Source organism: Hemiscyllium ocellatum, chromosome 6 (assembly GCF_020745735.1).
Source record: "Hemiscyllium ocellatum isolate sHemOce1 chromosome 6, sHemOce1.pat.X.cur, whole genome shotgun sequence".
NCBI classification, from domain to species: Eukaryota; Metazoa; Chordata; class Chondrichthyes; order Orectolobiformes; family Hemiscylliidae; genus Hemiscyllium; species Hemiscyllium ocellatum.
Genome location: NC_083406.1, coordinates 27889764 through 27906158, shown reverse-complemented (window position 1 = coordinate 27906158; position 16395 = coordinate 27889764). Strand labels below are relative to the sequence as shown.

The 16395-nt window shown below is 36.5% G+C and overlaps 1 protein-coding gene across 2 annotated transcripts in view; it reads right to left on the bottom strand.

Moving 5' to 3' along the window:
* Positions 1 to 16231, bottom strand: part of bora (bora aurora kinase A activator) — a 31666-nt gene extending 15435 nt beyond the window's left edge. Inside the window, exons 1-8 of one of the 2 annotated variants that reach the window (XM_060826522.1) lie at positions 16165 to 16231; positions 12334 to 12533; positions 11735 to 11841; positions 10065 to 10110; positions 7345 to 7426; positions 6014 to 6082; positions 884 to 940; positions 287 to 516 (exon numbers count right to left, since the gene is read on the bottom strand). In XM_060826522.1, the coding sequence (XP_060682505.1) occupies positions 287 to 516; positions 884 to 940; positions 6014 to 6082; positions 7345 to 7426; positions 10065 to 10110; positions 11735 to 11841; positions 12334 to 12498 (756 nt within the window). In that variant the 5' untranslated portion in view covers positions 12499 to 12533; positions 16165 to 16231. Of the gene's footprint in view, positions 1 to 286; positions 517 to 883; positions 941 to 6013; positions 6083 to 7344; positions 7427 to 10064; positions 10111 to 11734; positions 11842 to 12333; positions 12534 to 16061; positions 16141 to 16164 lie in introns of those variants that run through there. The other variant, XM_060826523.1, reaches the window with a different exon arrangement.
* Between the last annotated feature and the right edge of the window lie 164 nt (positions 16232 to 16395).

The following is a 16395-nucleotide window of genomic DNA, read 5'->3' as shown; positions in this document are numbered from 1 at the left end:
ATAGTCTGCATTTAATAGTGTTTCTAGAAGTCAATGTACAAAGATAGAAGTCAGAACATTGTGTGAAGGACTGGACAAAGTTAAAAATCACACAACACCAGGTTATTGTCCAACACGTTGATTCAGAGTGCTGCTCCCTCACTAGGTAGCTAGACTGGAGGCATACAATCACATTTTATTGTCTTCCGAGTACCACATTGAAACCCTACATTCTTCAATCTCTTTGCCCTTATAGTCGGTTGTACGTGTCCCAAAACTGACATTCAAAGCTATATATAGTACTTACAGAACTAGGAGTTTTTGTCGGGCTTTTGCATCGAAATGGAGAAGAATCTGATGACCTTAGATTTACATGAGGCTGAGCAGATTCACCACATGGACTTTCCTCTGGAGAAGGAAGGGAGGAGCTATCAGAGTAGCTTCTTTCACCATCAATAAACAGCTTTCTCCGAAGTGAAGATGCACTCAAACTTTCATGGGATTGGTCAGCAGGGTCTTCCAATTTATAATGTTCACCTGAACAGAAAAATAAATTTACAGTACCATAAAATTTACAAAATGCATTAAATTCAGCAATGTTACAGGACCTCAACGGCTCTTAAGTCACAAATGACATCCTATGGGACTGTCACAAAAACCCTTTTGGTAAAGGGATCTACATAATAAGGTGATCCAGAAAGGACAAACATTTTGTTCTTTTCTAAGTTGTCCTTTTCACTCAATTAAGATAGGGCAAGAATGAATTAAATCAGATTATTATTTTTAGGGAGTGGAACAGAGCGAGAGAGTGCAGCAGAAACAACTTATAAAAGTAAACATAAGCTCAGCATTTTGTCAGTTTGAGTGATCACTTTCAAAAAATACATGAATTTTTATACCTTACCTATTATTTTTTCCAGATCAAAGTCTACAGGTAAGGACAACACGGTCTGACAAGCTGCTACACACAGAAAAAAATAGAATTTAAATTATTACATAAATCTCCTTAAAGTATGGATCATATTTAGATTAACAGCATCATTCAGTTTTATTGACATTATATATTTAACATGTTTAACATATAATATGAGCAGAAGCTCTGATCATACTTTTGAATTTTTTTTAGGTGTCTCACTGTGCCAGTATTGTCACTATATTGCTTTTGTTAGAATAAACCATCTGACAACAAACCAGTTAGTCTGATATAAGTTGTGTATAAGTTGTTTGAACCGTAATTTGAGGTCCAATTAAGTATTTAGAAATTCAAAGGATAATTCAGAATAGATAGATTAGATTTGTTAAAGGCACATTTGTCAACTGTAAGACAGATGTTTGAAAAGTGAATGTGCGCCAAAGGGAATGTAATGATTGTGTTGTGCTACTTATGAAAGTACACAAACATTCAGGTACATCGTATAAAGATGAAAGGTAGCACCTTGGTTACAGGAGGTGAAAGGTTGGTATTTATGTCTGTTGGATTAGAGACCACTTGCAAGTGATATAACCAAGGGTCAGTGTAAGAACCAATTTTGTCCTTAATATAGGTAGATGTCCTCCATGTAGCTAGATGACTTGAACACAAGTGGTGTTATAAAAAATGACAACAACAACACAAAAGTAGAGGTTTAGAAAGGAATTGTGCAGAGTCAAATTGGCAAAATGGAGACAAATACAGGTAATTAATTTTAGAAATCAAAGTGAGGATTGGAGAATATGCTTAATGAAAAGGACAATGAAGCTTATGGCCGAACAAGAGCACAAATGAATCATTGCAAAGTGTACGTAGATAAAGCCGTTAAAACAGCAAGTGTTTTTAGTTTGAGAAATAGGAACTTAACATTTAAGAGTAATGAGACAATAATCTCATAAGGCAAAATTCAAGCATCATTTTTAATTTTGGGTAGATGACAACAAAGATTCTGAATGCCATCACAACAGAAAGATTCTGAATGCCATGGATTAATGAATGATACAACAACAGAAACTACAGTTATAATAAAGAGAGAGGAGATGAGACAATGTACAATGGAGCAGAAAAGGTTAAAAGACAATTTTAAATTATCAAGGATTTTGTCAGATTGAATAAAGACCATTGCCTCTGCCTCTTAAGTCAGTGTCGGAAAAGTTATCAATTTAACCAGAAGAAGGACAGGATGTTAGGAGAAATATATTTTATGTAGAGTGCTGTTGGAGCATAGAAGGCTTTGTCACGGAATGGAATTGAGGCAAAATCCATTCATGGCTCTTAAGGAAAAAGTAAACAAAATATTTACAGAAAGAAAGATGACAGATTTGATGAAGAGTGTGGGGAGGGGGATTATTTTAAAATTGTTTTAACGATGGATTGGATTAAAAATCGGCAGTGTGATAGGAAACAAGAGTAATGATCATAGATTCCTTTTTGGGCTAGAAAAATATATATGTGGCCCTATCTCGTCAAAATCATCGAGTTACATAATTTTGTTCTTAATATATTATATCTTAGTGATCCTTGGTTATACCAATTTCACGTTTACAAGCATGATACATGGACTTAGAGTTATGAGGAGAGATTATATAAATCAGGCCTGTTTTCTCTGGAATTCAGAAGGTTAAGGGGTGATCTGATCAAAGTCTTCAAGATTTTAACAGGAAAAGACAGGGTAAAGATAACCTATTTCCACTGTTTAGTAATTCTAGAACGAGGGGACCATAATCTGAGAATTAGGGCCAGACCATTCAGGAGCGATGTTAGGAAGCACTTCTACATACAAAGGGTGGTAGATGTTCAGAACTCTCTTCCACAAATGGCAATGGATGTTGGATCAGTTGTTAATTTTAAATCTGGAATATATACATTCTTGGTCTTAAGGGTTATGGGCCAACCATAGGTATGAGGATTTAGGCCACAGAACAACCATGATCTCAGAATGATGATGTAGGCCTGAGGGGCTGAATGGCCTACACCTGTTCCTATATGTTCTCCAATCTAACTATAAATGTGTCAATGATCAAGATCTTGGTGTGGAGGGGACAATTTCAAAATTAACAGATCATACAAAACTTGGAAGCATTATAAACTGGGAGGAAGACAGTGTCGAACTTTGATAGGGCATTGATGGATCGGTGGAATGGATGTTTAGGTGGCAGGTGAAGTTCAATGTAGACAAGTGTGAGGTGATGCATTTTGGTGGAAAATACAAAATAAGAGGTACAATTCTAAAGAACGTGCAGGAGCAGAGGGATCATCGAAGGTGGCTAGACAGGTGGAAATAGCAATTAATAAAGCATACACTATTAACAGGCTTTATTAATAGGGAAATAGAGTACAACAACAAATAGATAGTATTGAATTTGTATGAGACATCTGTTAGACCTCAGCTGGAGTATTGTCTACAGTTCTGGATGCTACACTATGTTTAATGTCTTAACATCTTTTTCAATGTGCAGAACAGATTTACAAGAATGGTTCCAGGCATGAAGAACATCAGTTATGAGGACAGATTGGAGAGGCTGGGATTGTTTTCCTTGGAGAGCAGACAATTAAGAGCAGATCTGATCAAGGTTTTCAAAATGCACGAAGTAGATAAGAAAAAAACTGTTATCCTCAGAAAAGGGTCAAGAACAAGAGGTCACAGATGTAAAGTGACATACAAAAGAACCAAGTGTGATGTGAGAAAAAAAAAGCTTTTCACAGAACAAATGGTTCATGTCTGGAATGAAATGTCCGGAAGTGTGGTGAAGTAAGTTCAACTGAAGCATCCAAGAGATCATTGAATGATTATTTAAACGGGAAAAAAGGTGCAAAGAATGGAGAGAAACAGATATTGAAACCATCATTGAGTTTCTTTATTTTTCCCATTTTTGGTTTGGAAATGAGATATAAGTTTTTTAAAAATGGAAAGAACAAACTACTGTTTGCAAATGGGACTTGGCCTGCAAAAGTAACTGCGATTAATCATTGTTCTGCAGTACACTGCAGATGCTTGGCATCACGATGTGTTAAGCTCAAGAAATAGAAACTGATTGGATGTATCATTGGTCAATTAAGGGGAGTCCAGTGCTGGCCGGCCAGCTCAAAAAAAGTTGAAACAAAGAGTGAGAAACCATAGATTAGACTGGTCTTTGCCGAGATTTATTTTGAGCAGAAGGCAGTGTACTGAGAAGTTGGTTTACTCTCCAGTTCAAGAATCATTAAATATTCTGAGAAAAGAACCCCAGTTTAGAAGAAATAAGTCAATATTTCTCAGAGTATGCTGGAAGCTATTTATATTGACAGGTGACTTCGGAATTCAAGCAATATACCATCCTTTGTGTCTGAAATAAAACACATTGTTCAAGTATTCCATACTCGTAGTTGCAAATGTTATCAAACTGGAAAATATTTATCCCTTAACTGTATCTGTTAATATTGAGTGTGGGGGTTACAATCAATGAAAAATGGGATTAAATCATGGACCTTAATTAGCTTACCTGTAGTTTAGCTTTGTTCTGAAGTTACAGTATTAATGATAAATTGTTAATTTTTATTTAAACTTATAAACTTGCTGTCTGATAACTGTTATTCATAAAGTATAAATAGGAACAATTGGACAATTTTGAGATCATTGAATATTTAATTTCACTATTTTGCTGACCCTGTATCACAACACACAGGATTGATAGCAAGTCACGGTGCTCATTCAGAGAACTGCATTTAGTGAGCCAAATCACCTTCTTTTGTACTGTAATACTTCTTTGATTCTGTTCTAATGGACGCTGACACAATGGCCTCCAACTATGCTGAAAACATTTTCAATATTCATAACCTTTCTGTGCTGAGACTGTAAATAGTTTTTAAGGTAGCTGAAATAATTTAGTGAAGATTTTTTAGTACTACCTGTGGCAAGTTATCTTAAGGGCACACATCAAAAAATGCAGACAAAATTTTAAACTTCTACTTTATAAGCACATTTTATAAGGTTACGCTTTGTTATATTTTATCAAATCATATTCTTCCAAATTTGCATATTCACAAGCAAAAAATAACAGTTTAAACATACTTGGAGAGCAAACCTGGCTGGACCTAACGAGAAATCAACTTCAAAACAGTTGACAAAGAATGAAGACTTAAAAGGGAACACTTTCTTCAAGAAATTTTTTGCAAAGTGTGTTTTAAGGTTGAAAACACAAACCATAATTAAATCAGAGTCCCAACTTATTTTCACAGGAATTTACAGTCTTACTTAAAAAGGGAAATGTTTAAAAAAGCAGATTATGAAATTTGACTACTCGGTTCCTATAGAAAAATACTGTATACAAAATGATGCATTGTTGTGCTCTGACTTTCAAGGATCCATATGATTTTAGTTCTCATATCACTATGGATATTGAATGCATAGAGTTTTAGTACTATAACTTTTATAATTCAATTGCATATACATCGAGTGCTTGTTGTCTAATATGTTCAGGTTTACCAACATTGGATATAATTATATTGTAGGGCAATTCATGACTAAAAAGATTTCAATAATACTCTTCAAAATCAAGGGCAAGCATTATAGTTAAATCCTCTCTTTCCCCATCCCCAAGTGAAAAATCAGCAAAACCACAAAGTGGTCCAAAGCAAATATGAAGCACAAAAATGAATAGACAGGTTTGGTTTGTTACAATTTTACTTCATCATGTCCTGTGCAAGTACTAGTTCACACTGAATTAGATTATTTTCCCACAAAAAGAAAATATGGCATCCTCCATCATTCTGATGGAGATATTCATGTATATGCACCCCTTGCTTGCAAAACATATATCAATGTAAATACTATATTTTCATTAAACTAAATTAATGAGATGGTAAAACTAAAGAGAAAATGGGGCTTAGTGTCTTACTTGTCCAATGTCTAATGCGTTAAGTTCTGTAAATTGCAAAATAAGTTATGTGATTGAAGTTGATTTTAGGTTCATTGAAAAAAAATCTTAGTTCAGATTGGTACTTGTTCTGAACACACAATAAATAATTGATGAAATTGCAACAATTGAATTGTAGAACTCCTTGTGCTAATACATAACTACTAACCATTATGCATCCCAGGTAATCTAACAGATTCTTTCGATGTAACTGAAGAATTCCTCTCCCAGGATGAACCTTTAAGGAATGACAATTAAACACAATTGCTTTAGATGCACTGCATGTTCCATTAAGGGTCAAGATATAATCAAGTTGTATTTTAAAAACAGATGAACCTCACCTAAAGATACAAATTGAATCAGAATAAATGCTGGATTAGAATACAGAACATTAGTATTGCTGGAAGAAAAAAGACATTTTTTCAAAGTCTTTCACCTTGCACTCATCAGGATAATTCAGCACAAGCAAGAAACAACAGTAGGATTGAAGGAAGAGATAACCGCCAACAGGAAAGCAAAAACACATGCATATTGAAGACACAATACAAAGAGAGTCCGAATTTACTTTGATTAACCATTCTCCACCTTGCTACCCATCCACCAACTGACAGACCCCACCTCCACTATAAGTGCACGAACACATGAATACCTTAAGCTCATAATGGGAACACAACTCCAATACACAGCAGTCCTAAGTTATGTCACGCATAAGCTTAGATAGTGTCAGAAAAGTATTTGACAATACATAGATAGGCAGAGGTGAGCTTGACCCAACATCCACACACAGCTGACTGAAGACCTCACTACATAGTGGGTAGGGACAGGAAGTGTAGATATTTTTGTCTATACCACTTAACCATTAGACATTTAAATCTGGGCTTGCCCCACTCTTTCTGATATTTATCCATACAACTATTAGAAGAGTGCCTTAGGAATTACCAGACCAAGTGACTCAACAAACTGTTAAATTATCTTGGAAATCTGATCAAAAAAGTCAAATTTATTCACTGAAAAACAACCTGAGTTTATTAGTTTAACAACTGTCATTGAAATTAAACAAACAATAAATTACATGTTCAAATTTTACTGAGGTAAATAATGCTATACTGATATAACTTGTTGTACTGAACCAAACATGATTATTCATCATTTACTTTTTAGTTCCCCGAACATTTGTAAATCTTGCATACTTAGCACAGCTCCTGGAATCAAACAAATCCTTTACCTTTGTGGTTACTGTTTCTATTTTAGATAGATAGAGATTTTGAATTTTTTACTTAATTATTGAATTTGACAGAATCCAATATAGTGAGTCAAGAATAAATATCATGCAAAACGATCGATTGAGAAATATAAGCTGTGCCCTCATCCACATAACTTCAATCCTCTTTGGCAAAGTCTACTTTTGTGAAGGAAGACCTTTAGAAAGAACTTTGCTTCAGAAATAAAATTTAAAAATAATCACTGAAATTCACATACTTCTAAAACAAACATACATACATTTGGTTCGATGGGATTGTAGAATCGGTTTTCCTTCAGCTTGAGTCCAAGGAGAAGGGACGATAACACTATTCAAAAAAAACTACAAATAAATCAAAATATTAGGATATACTATATACTGAAACATTAAATTCAACTTCAAATAATGTTACAGTATGGTATCAGATCACTACTCAATTTTTTATAATTTTAGACATTCACCAGATGTCTAAATTCTGCTTAAGACCATTCCTGTAAGCAAAACCCTATTTCTACAAAATGGAGTGTGATATCGTCCACACAATACTTGACATAGCAGTACTGCCTAAGCTGAAGAAAAATTCTCATTACTGCGATCAGCTATCGAATAGCAAATAAACATGAGGATCATGGGACAAGTTATAAATCTTAAAAGTATATCTTTTAAAAAGAATGAAACAGCAGGAAATTTCTATGGCAAACCACTCCACTATACAATCTTCTATGTACGTCTCCTTTGGTATAAATAACTAAAAGGCACAAGATTTCATTAATTCTGCCCACTATAGTAAATCCTCACTGTTGTCTGTAATGCAACTTTTGCAGATGGTCTGTCTATTCCCAGTGAAGTCATTATGAATCCATTTATGCTGATTAAATAGGGTCATGGAACATCATAACTTTTGCACAAACTAGTCACATTTTTCTCAATTAACAATTCCTCAAAGATGTGAGGGGAAAGATTTAAAAGGGACTTGAAGGTGGTGAGTGTATGGAATAAGCTGCCAGAGGAAAAGGTAGGGGCAAATACAATTACAACATTTGAAATACATTCAGGTAGGTACATGGATAGGGGAAGGTATATTAGATATGGGTCAAACGCAGGTAAATGGGGTTAGCTCAGTTTAGGAAATATGGTCAGCATGGACGAGTTAGGCTGAAGGGTCTGTTCCCATGCTGTATGTCCGTATGAGTCTAATACACATGGCCAACTGGGTTACTTCATTAACAAGATGGTGGCAAGAGTAAGACTCCTGAGGCAGGGCTCACTGACCACATTCTCCCCCCCTTCCCCTTTAATATCTCTTGTGCTGAGCACGGATGGCATTGGAGGCAGCAGGGATCCAAGCACGGACTTGTATTGGTGGTGAATGAGTCGAGCACGGATCTCATGGCAGCGGCAGGTGGGTCAAGCACAGACTTCATGGCTATTGCAAGTGAGCCCTTACTTTTCCAGGCGAGCACAGAACACAGCATCAGAATCGGTGGCTGCTACATTAATGGAGGTGACGTTGGTGAGGTAGGCCCAGTGGTAAAAGATGGCAACCGAGGATCAGCAAAGTAGTTGTTGTTTGGGTCAGCAATTGGAGGCTGCAATGCAGTGGTGGAAGGGCATTACAATTACATCGACAAGGGTGGGCCCAGTGGTGAGAGATGTGACACTGACATTGGTGGGTCCAGCGCAGGCAGCAGCGAGGTGGTGACAGAAGACAATTGGCCCAGCAGCATCTGATGCTGTCTGAAGAGTAGTGACGTCACCATTGGTTGTGTCCGAAGTAGATGGTAGTGGGGCAGTGGAGGAGGGATAGTAGTGTTGATGATGAGCTGGCTCAGGACAGATGGAATCGCTTTGAGCTTTATTGTTTTTTTTCATTCTTAAATTATTCAAAATGACACCAGATCATGGCAACAGTGGAAAAGCTTTTCAGTTTCCACATTTTCTCTCACTGTAAAGTACACATGACAATAAAATCATTCATTCATCAAGGGCCAATCCAATAGGATCTCCTTAAAATGATATGACTGACATTGTGACTAACAATCAAACATTTTAAAAAACAACCTTCCTCGCATTGTGTAATACAAATCCAAGTCCAGTAGCTCAGTCATTACAAATGATAATTTACTAATAAGACCACCCTGCCAGAGATCCAAAAAGTGATCAAATAAACACTTTAGGAAGGATGTTCAAGTCTTAGGGAGAACACACGAGATATTTACCAAGATCCTTCAATTATGTGGTCAGTCCAGGAAAGCTACAACATTTCTAAAAGCAGGATGACAGGAGATTTAATGGAGCTTGAAATTATGAGGAAATATGAATGATGAAATAAGATGTTGTTTCCAGTGGCAGAACAGCAGGTAACTGGAAGCTACATGATTTAAAGTGATTTGACAACAAACCAGAGGTGAAATCATTCTTATTCAAACTTTGTATGCCTTTCAACTCACTGCAATAGTCTATAAAAGGGGATGGAAATGGATTCTGACATAACTTTCAAATAGGATTTGGATAAAGGGAAGGTTTTTGGCTGAAAGGAAAAATATTTGCTGCAGAATTAGACAGCCTGACCAATGCAATGTTGGGCCAAATGTCCTCTTTCAGTTCTACATTATAATGAATGTAACTTTAATGAAGCAATTAAAAAAAAGTTAACATTATTCAGTTAGAAAATGTTAAAATTTCAAATTCTGCTCTGCTTAAAATGTACTTAGTTCTAAAAAAAAATGAATCAAACCTTTGAACTTTTTCCATGGATTGTATTCACATTTGTCATGCATTGCAGATCAATGAAAAAAATTGGCTTATGTGGTCAACGTCAGTGCATGTGGATGAATGACTAACACTTTAAGAACTGTGTTGAAACCATTCACTCATGAAGACAATTTATACCAGTTTGTCAGTAGAATTTGCTGACAGGATTCTACTTCAAATTCGTGTTATACTAAAACATTTTCTTTATTTTAGTTTGAGCACTTACTTCTTCAATGGCTTTTTGTTTTCTTGCCTCAATATCATTATCTAATCTAAAAGTATAAACAAAAAAAATACCATTTTAAATGTAATATTACTGTTACAAGTCTGCTAACATTGAAGCTAACTCTAGCACTTTTACGAAGAAAAATATTTTTCTACTGGTAATTTAACCAGAAATTCCATGCTTGTTTTCAACTTCTTAATACAAATTTTTGAACAAGAAATATTGTCATGTCAATTATCGTGGCTTACAACTTAATATTGAAGTAAAAAATATTGTGATAAGAGATTTTGTCTCTCAATCAATGTAAATGATAAACTATCGAGATTGCACAATTTATATCTGTTGGGTCATAATCAGAAAGACCCACAACTCAAACACCTGCCTCATTGGAAACAAACAATATACTGGTATTAGTACACTGTTATATGGAGTTAAGCTTAAAATCAATACAGGTTAAAGCAAATCTAAACCACTACAGAGTCTTAAATGCAAGATCATGAATTGCAGAAAACTCATATGCAGATACAGTAGAGAATAATGAAGGCAAATAGAAATTTGGCATTTATTACTACAAGAGTAAAGTGTAAAAGCAGGTAACTGCAACTGTGTAAGGCATTAGTGAGACCACACCTGAAGCATTGCACATAATTTTGATCCCCTTTCTTGAGAAAGGATATAATTGTATTGCAGCAGTTCAGAAGAGGTTCATTAGTTTGATTCCTGAGATAGATTGACCAGTTTAGGCCTGTACACTCTGGAATTTAGAAGAATGAAATGATATAAGATGCAAAAGGAGATTGACAAAGTAAACATAGAAAGAATGCTTCCTCATGTGGGGAAATCTAGATCGAGAGTCATTGTTTTTGATTAAGGGATACCAGATTTAAAACGGAGATGAGGAAAAATTACTTCTGTGACAGGGTCATGAATCTGTGGAATTCACTAGTCCAGAGTGCAGTGGATACTGGGATATTGAGTAAATTGAAGGAGGAGATTTTTCCTTAAGTAACAGGTTGAAGGATCATGGAGACTGGGCAGGAAAGTGGAGTTGAGGCTGAGGGGAGATCAGCCATGATCATATCAAACATATCGATTGTGAAGTGGGCTTGAAAAACTGAATTGCCTACTCCCAACCCTAGTTCTTATGGGTAATTTAAAATTAAAATCATGGGATGTGGATTTTACTAGCCCGGCAAACATTTACTGTCCATTCCCATTTGTCCTGGTGGTGCGCAGCCTTCTTGAATGGCTGTAGTCTTTGAGGTGTAGGGAGACCCATTATTCTGACAGGAAAAGGGAACCAGGTTTTTGACCCAAACACAATGAATGAACAGCGGTATAGTATCAAGTCAGGATGGTGGTGACTGCAGGGGAACTTGGAGGTGGTTGTTTTCGTACATCTGCTGTCCTTATCTTTCTAGGTTATGCATTTGGAAGGTGCTGTCGGAGGAGCCTTGATGAGATACTGAACTCGTTGAGGAGATAATATTGTCAAAACTCACTGAATTGAAACTCAAGCAGGAAAATGATTCTAGAATGCCTCATATCTTACCCAGCTGAATGGCAAACAAAAATCTAACTCATATAAAAATGAAAAAGAACACCTAGTAACATATATGCTGATCTAATGGCTGCAGTGTATGCAACTCATAATAGAGAAAACTGGTAACCTGGTACAGCTCATGTATGCAGACTGCTGGTGAACATCTTCTGGATCAATTTCAATTGGATGCAGGATGGCAAGCTCTCCAATGGACCATCTGAATTTTCCAGGTGTCTAAGTAAGGAAAGTTGTATATTTTCAAGCTATCAAATGTAATTAAGAAATAACTTGCATTTATACACTGGTTTCTGACACTTCAGCAAACTTCAAAAGTGCCAAAGAAACATATTCTGGATTGTAGTCACTGTTGGAATGCAGTGAAAGACAAAACTGATACAGCTCTTCCCTCAGTGCCAGCCTCAATGTTGTGATATGGATTAAACTGAAGAATGTGCACTCTTCCTGGCAATTTTCAAACTAGCAACAGACGAAGTGATCCCAAACAAGCATAAGGAAATTCTAACTCCTATCTATCTCTTTATCATAACTTCAATTTACTACTTGCCAATACATTCAAGGATTGCTCTTTCAAATATAATTTTTATACGGTAAAAATTCATTCTCCTAAAAAAACAACTTAAAATGCAGCACTGCTAATCTGTGTTGTGCACAAAGTCAATTAAATTACAATATTTTGCATTCAATGTGAGAGAAAAAGATCTTTACCTGTGAATCAGGTGTTTTCACTAATCTGAAGACTGAGGGACTGGGGACCACAGGTTCATGCAATGTTGCATAATCACTAGGGCTCTCAAAAGGATTTGAGACAGGAGGTCGCCCAGGTGTGTCTGGTGTTACGTGTATCCTGGTCTCACTCTTCAGGTCTCCCATTACTCTTTCTTACAGTTTGTAGCAGCTTTCCACTTCTATTATTGGGGAACAAGAATCTTTATGAAATAAATAAACAATATATATTTTATAAAATGGCAAGTTTTTCACATATCTCTTTAAAAACAACTTTGGGACACTTTTCCATTTAAAAAAAACACGAAACAAATGTACATATAAGTATCGCATCTTTTCTTCTTTAAACCATCTTCATTGAATTGAAATTAGTAATAAGATCCTTTTTTTGAGAAACCAGGAGCAGGCTCTTCAGCACTTTCATGGCTGATCAGATTATAATCTAAAATTCATATTCTTGCTGACACCTTTCAAAGATTTGCTCAAGAATCTATCAATATCTACCTTATAATATTAAAGGGCTCTGCTTCCACCATCTTTTCAGAAGGAGGGTTCTACAGACTCATGAACCTCAAAACAAAAAATCACAATCTCTGTTCTTAAATGAGCAACACCTGCTTTTTAAACAATGACCCCTAGTTTTAGTTTTGCCCATATGATGGGACATTTTTTTCATATCTACCCAATCAAGATTCCCTTAGGATATTATGTGTTTCATTCATGTTGCCTCTTACTCTTCTAAACTCTAGCAGATATAAACCTAGCCTGCCCAGCCTTTCGCATTCAAGACACCTATTCATTGTGGACTGCCTCCAATACATTTACATCCTTCCTTAAACAAGGTGACCAATACTGCGCAGCAGATGAGGCTCACCAGAGCCCTATTTAATTGAAGCATACCCTCCCTACTTTTGACTTCAGTTCCTCTTATGATTAATTATAATACTTCCATTAGCTTTCCAAATTACGTGCTGTAAGTGCATACAATCCTTTTGCAAATCACCAGATTCTTTGCATCTCAGAGATGAATATTCTCTGACCATCACACAGTATACTCCATTAGCTACATCCTTACCCACTCACTTACCTATAAATATCTTTATGTTGTCTCTTAAGACCACTTCACATCTTACATTTCTAGTAATCTTGTATCTATCAGCAATTCTGGTGTTCCATATGTGCCGTAAGGTACGTCTAATTTATATCAATTATAAGCCATTGACTGTTGCAGGGTACTGGGACCTCAAAAAGGCATAACAATGCCTCTACTTCCTCAGAAGGCTAAGGAAAATCAACACGTCCACAAAGACTTACCAATTTTTAGAGATCCACCATAGAAAACATCCTATCCAGATGCATCACAATGCGGCATGGCATTTGCCAAGTCCGCGAGAAACTACAGAGTTGTGAGCACAGCCCAGTCCACCACAAAAACCAGCCTTCCATCCATTGACTCTATCTACACTTCCCAATGCCTCTAGAAAGCAACCAACATAACCAAGACCCTGATTATACACTCTTCCACCCTCTTCCGTCAGGCAGAAGATATAAAAACTTGAATACATGTACAGCTTCTTCCCGGCTGTTATCAGGCTTTTGGATGGACCTCTCAAATGTTAATGTTGATCTCTCTTTCTCTGTGCAGTGGGTCTGAGGCTGTAGCACTGTGATCTGCACTCTGTTCTGTTACATTTTGTATAGTATGATCTACCTGTAGAGCATGCAAAACACTTTTCATTGTATCTTGGTACATGTGACAAAAATAAATCAAAACCAAATCAATCCGGTGGCATATCTTTACAAAATGAAAAACACCATTTTACGCCTACTCTCTCATGAAAATGAAAAACTGGAGATATTAGACACTGAAAACAAGAAATGCTGTAGGAACTCAGTAGATCTAGCAGTACCCGTGGAGAGAGAAGCAGAGTTAACATTTCAAGTCTGATATGACTCTTCTTCAGACGAAGTATTAAAACTGAAAAATTTCCAAAATGCTTCATCCAATCAGTATAGGTCCCACTTTCCCCAGCACTGGTGTTAGTACAAATGAACTGGAACCCATTTCTCCCACGACAGTCTTTCAGATACATATTCAACTGAGGACTCCGATTTGCCTTATGCCAGTTTGTAAGTGGCTCAAGTAATAATACAAAGATTATGACTTTTGAGATTCTGCTTTTTTAATTTTGCACCTACCTCCTCATACTGACTCTGCAAAACCTCCTTTGTCCTGCCTATACCATTGGAACTGACATATAGCATGACAATTGGATCCTCCCTTCCATTGCAAGTTCCTCTCCAGCCCTTGGAGCTATGCTGAGACATGAGACCAGTGAGGCAAGCTATCTGGACTCACGCTTTTTGATGCACAGAACTTTGTTAATCTCCCTCATTATGCTGTCTCCTACTATCACAACACTCATTCTTATTCCACCCTCAAATGGCGTTGTGTACCATGGTCATTAGCTCATCACTTCTGCAACCCTCATTCTTACCCAGACAAGCTGGAAGAACAATTTTTAATTTTTAACAGTTATTTCCTTAGGAATCAGATATCTTAAACATACTAATTAGCCTAAGCATATCATGACAGTAGCAATGCACCAGTACATGTACCATAGCACATCTGCATAGATATCTTGCTTCTGTGGAGCCACATTAATTAATTATCTGTACAATTCACTTAGCTGTTGTATCCATTGTCCAAGAAACATATTATGCAGTTTAGGATTCTTCACATATATAGAACTGGAACTAGTTTCTAGTTGAGCAAACATTATGCGCAATAAATAGTTGCAGCTTTTCATGCTATATTAAAAGACAATTCATTTTCCTAAAATTTTTGGGATGTGGGCATTACTGGCTCAGGCAGCATTTATTGTCCATCCCTAATTGCCCTGAAGTCACTGAGCCACTTTCTTGAACCACCTGTCTGTGAGATGTAGGGACACATACAGTGTTTTTGAACATAAGATATGGGCAAAGTTGGCCATTCAGCTCATCAATTCTGCTCCATCATTCATTAAGGTCAGGTTCATCTGATAATCCTCAATCCACTTTTCTGCCTTTTCCCCATAACCCTTGATTCTCCTATAGATACATACAGAATATTATATTATATTAAATTAAATGTACATAATATGCTTCACACGCTATATATGAAATGTGCTTAATTGCCCAGCCTCTACAGCCCTCTGGGTAAAAAATTTCCAGGTTCACTACACCACATCCCTGTCTTAAATAGGTGACCCCCTTATTCTGAGATTATACCCTCTGCTCCTAACTCCCTCAGAGAAACAACCTTTCTGCATTTATCCACTCAAATCTCCTAAAAATCGTCAACAACAGCAACTACATGACATCAGCAATGCTTTACCCATTTCTCTATTTTTACAAGATAGAGAGATATCTTATCTATCTCTGTCTATTTTACGTTATATTCATATTTCACACCTCTCTTTTACATGATTTTGATGAAAATTTCACTGTAGTCTCTCTTCAGTTTACAATATTTCACTCAGTATATATCTGTTTTAAATGCTATTATGTATCATCCCAATTCCCCTATATTTTACATGACTTTGATGGTATTTCACCCAGTCTCTTTATAGTTTAGATAACAACATACGTTATCCATTTCACTACTTTACAAGATATCGATATTTCCCTGTCTTTCCCCATTTTATATGATACTGATGATATTTTACCTCTCTTACATATTCTCGATATTCCACACCAGTCTCTTTCCATTCTATACAATATTCCAACTTAGACTCTCTCTATTTTACATGATATTTAAATATATCTTACCTTCAACGTTCCTCTCACAGAGTTCGTTGCCTTGAATGTCCCTCTTGCAACCAGTGGCCAATCGGCAGCTTCCACCAGAGACGGCGGACAGCCAATCACCTGTTTTCGGCGGCGTCGGCCAATCGGACGACATCCATGGCCGCGAATCGCAACCAATCATCGGTCGCTCTTGGCGTTAGCCAATCGAAATGTCTTCTCGCGCGACGAACCGGCAGCTAATCGGCCGGTGGA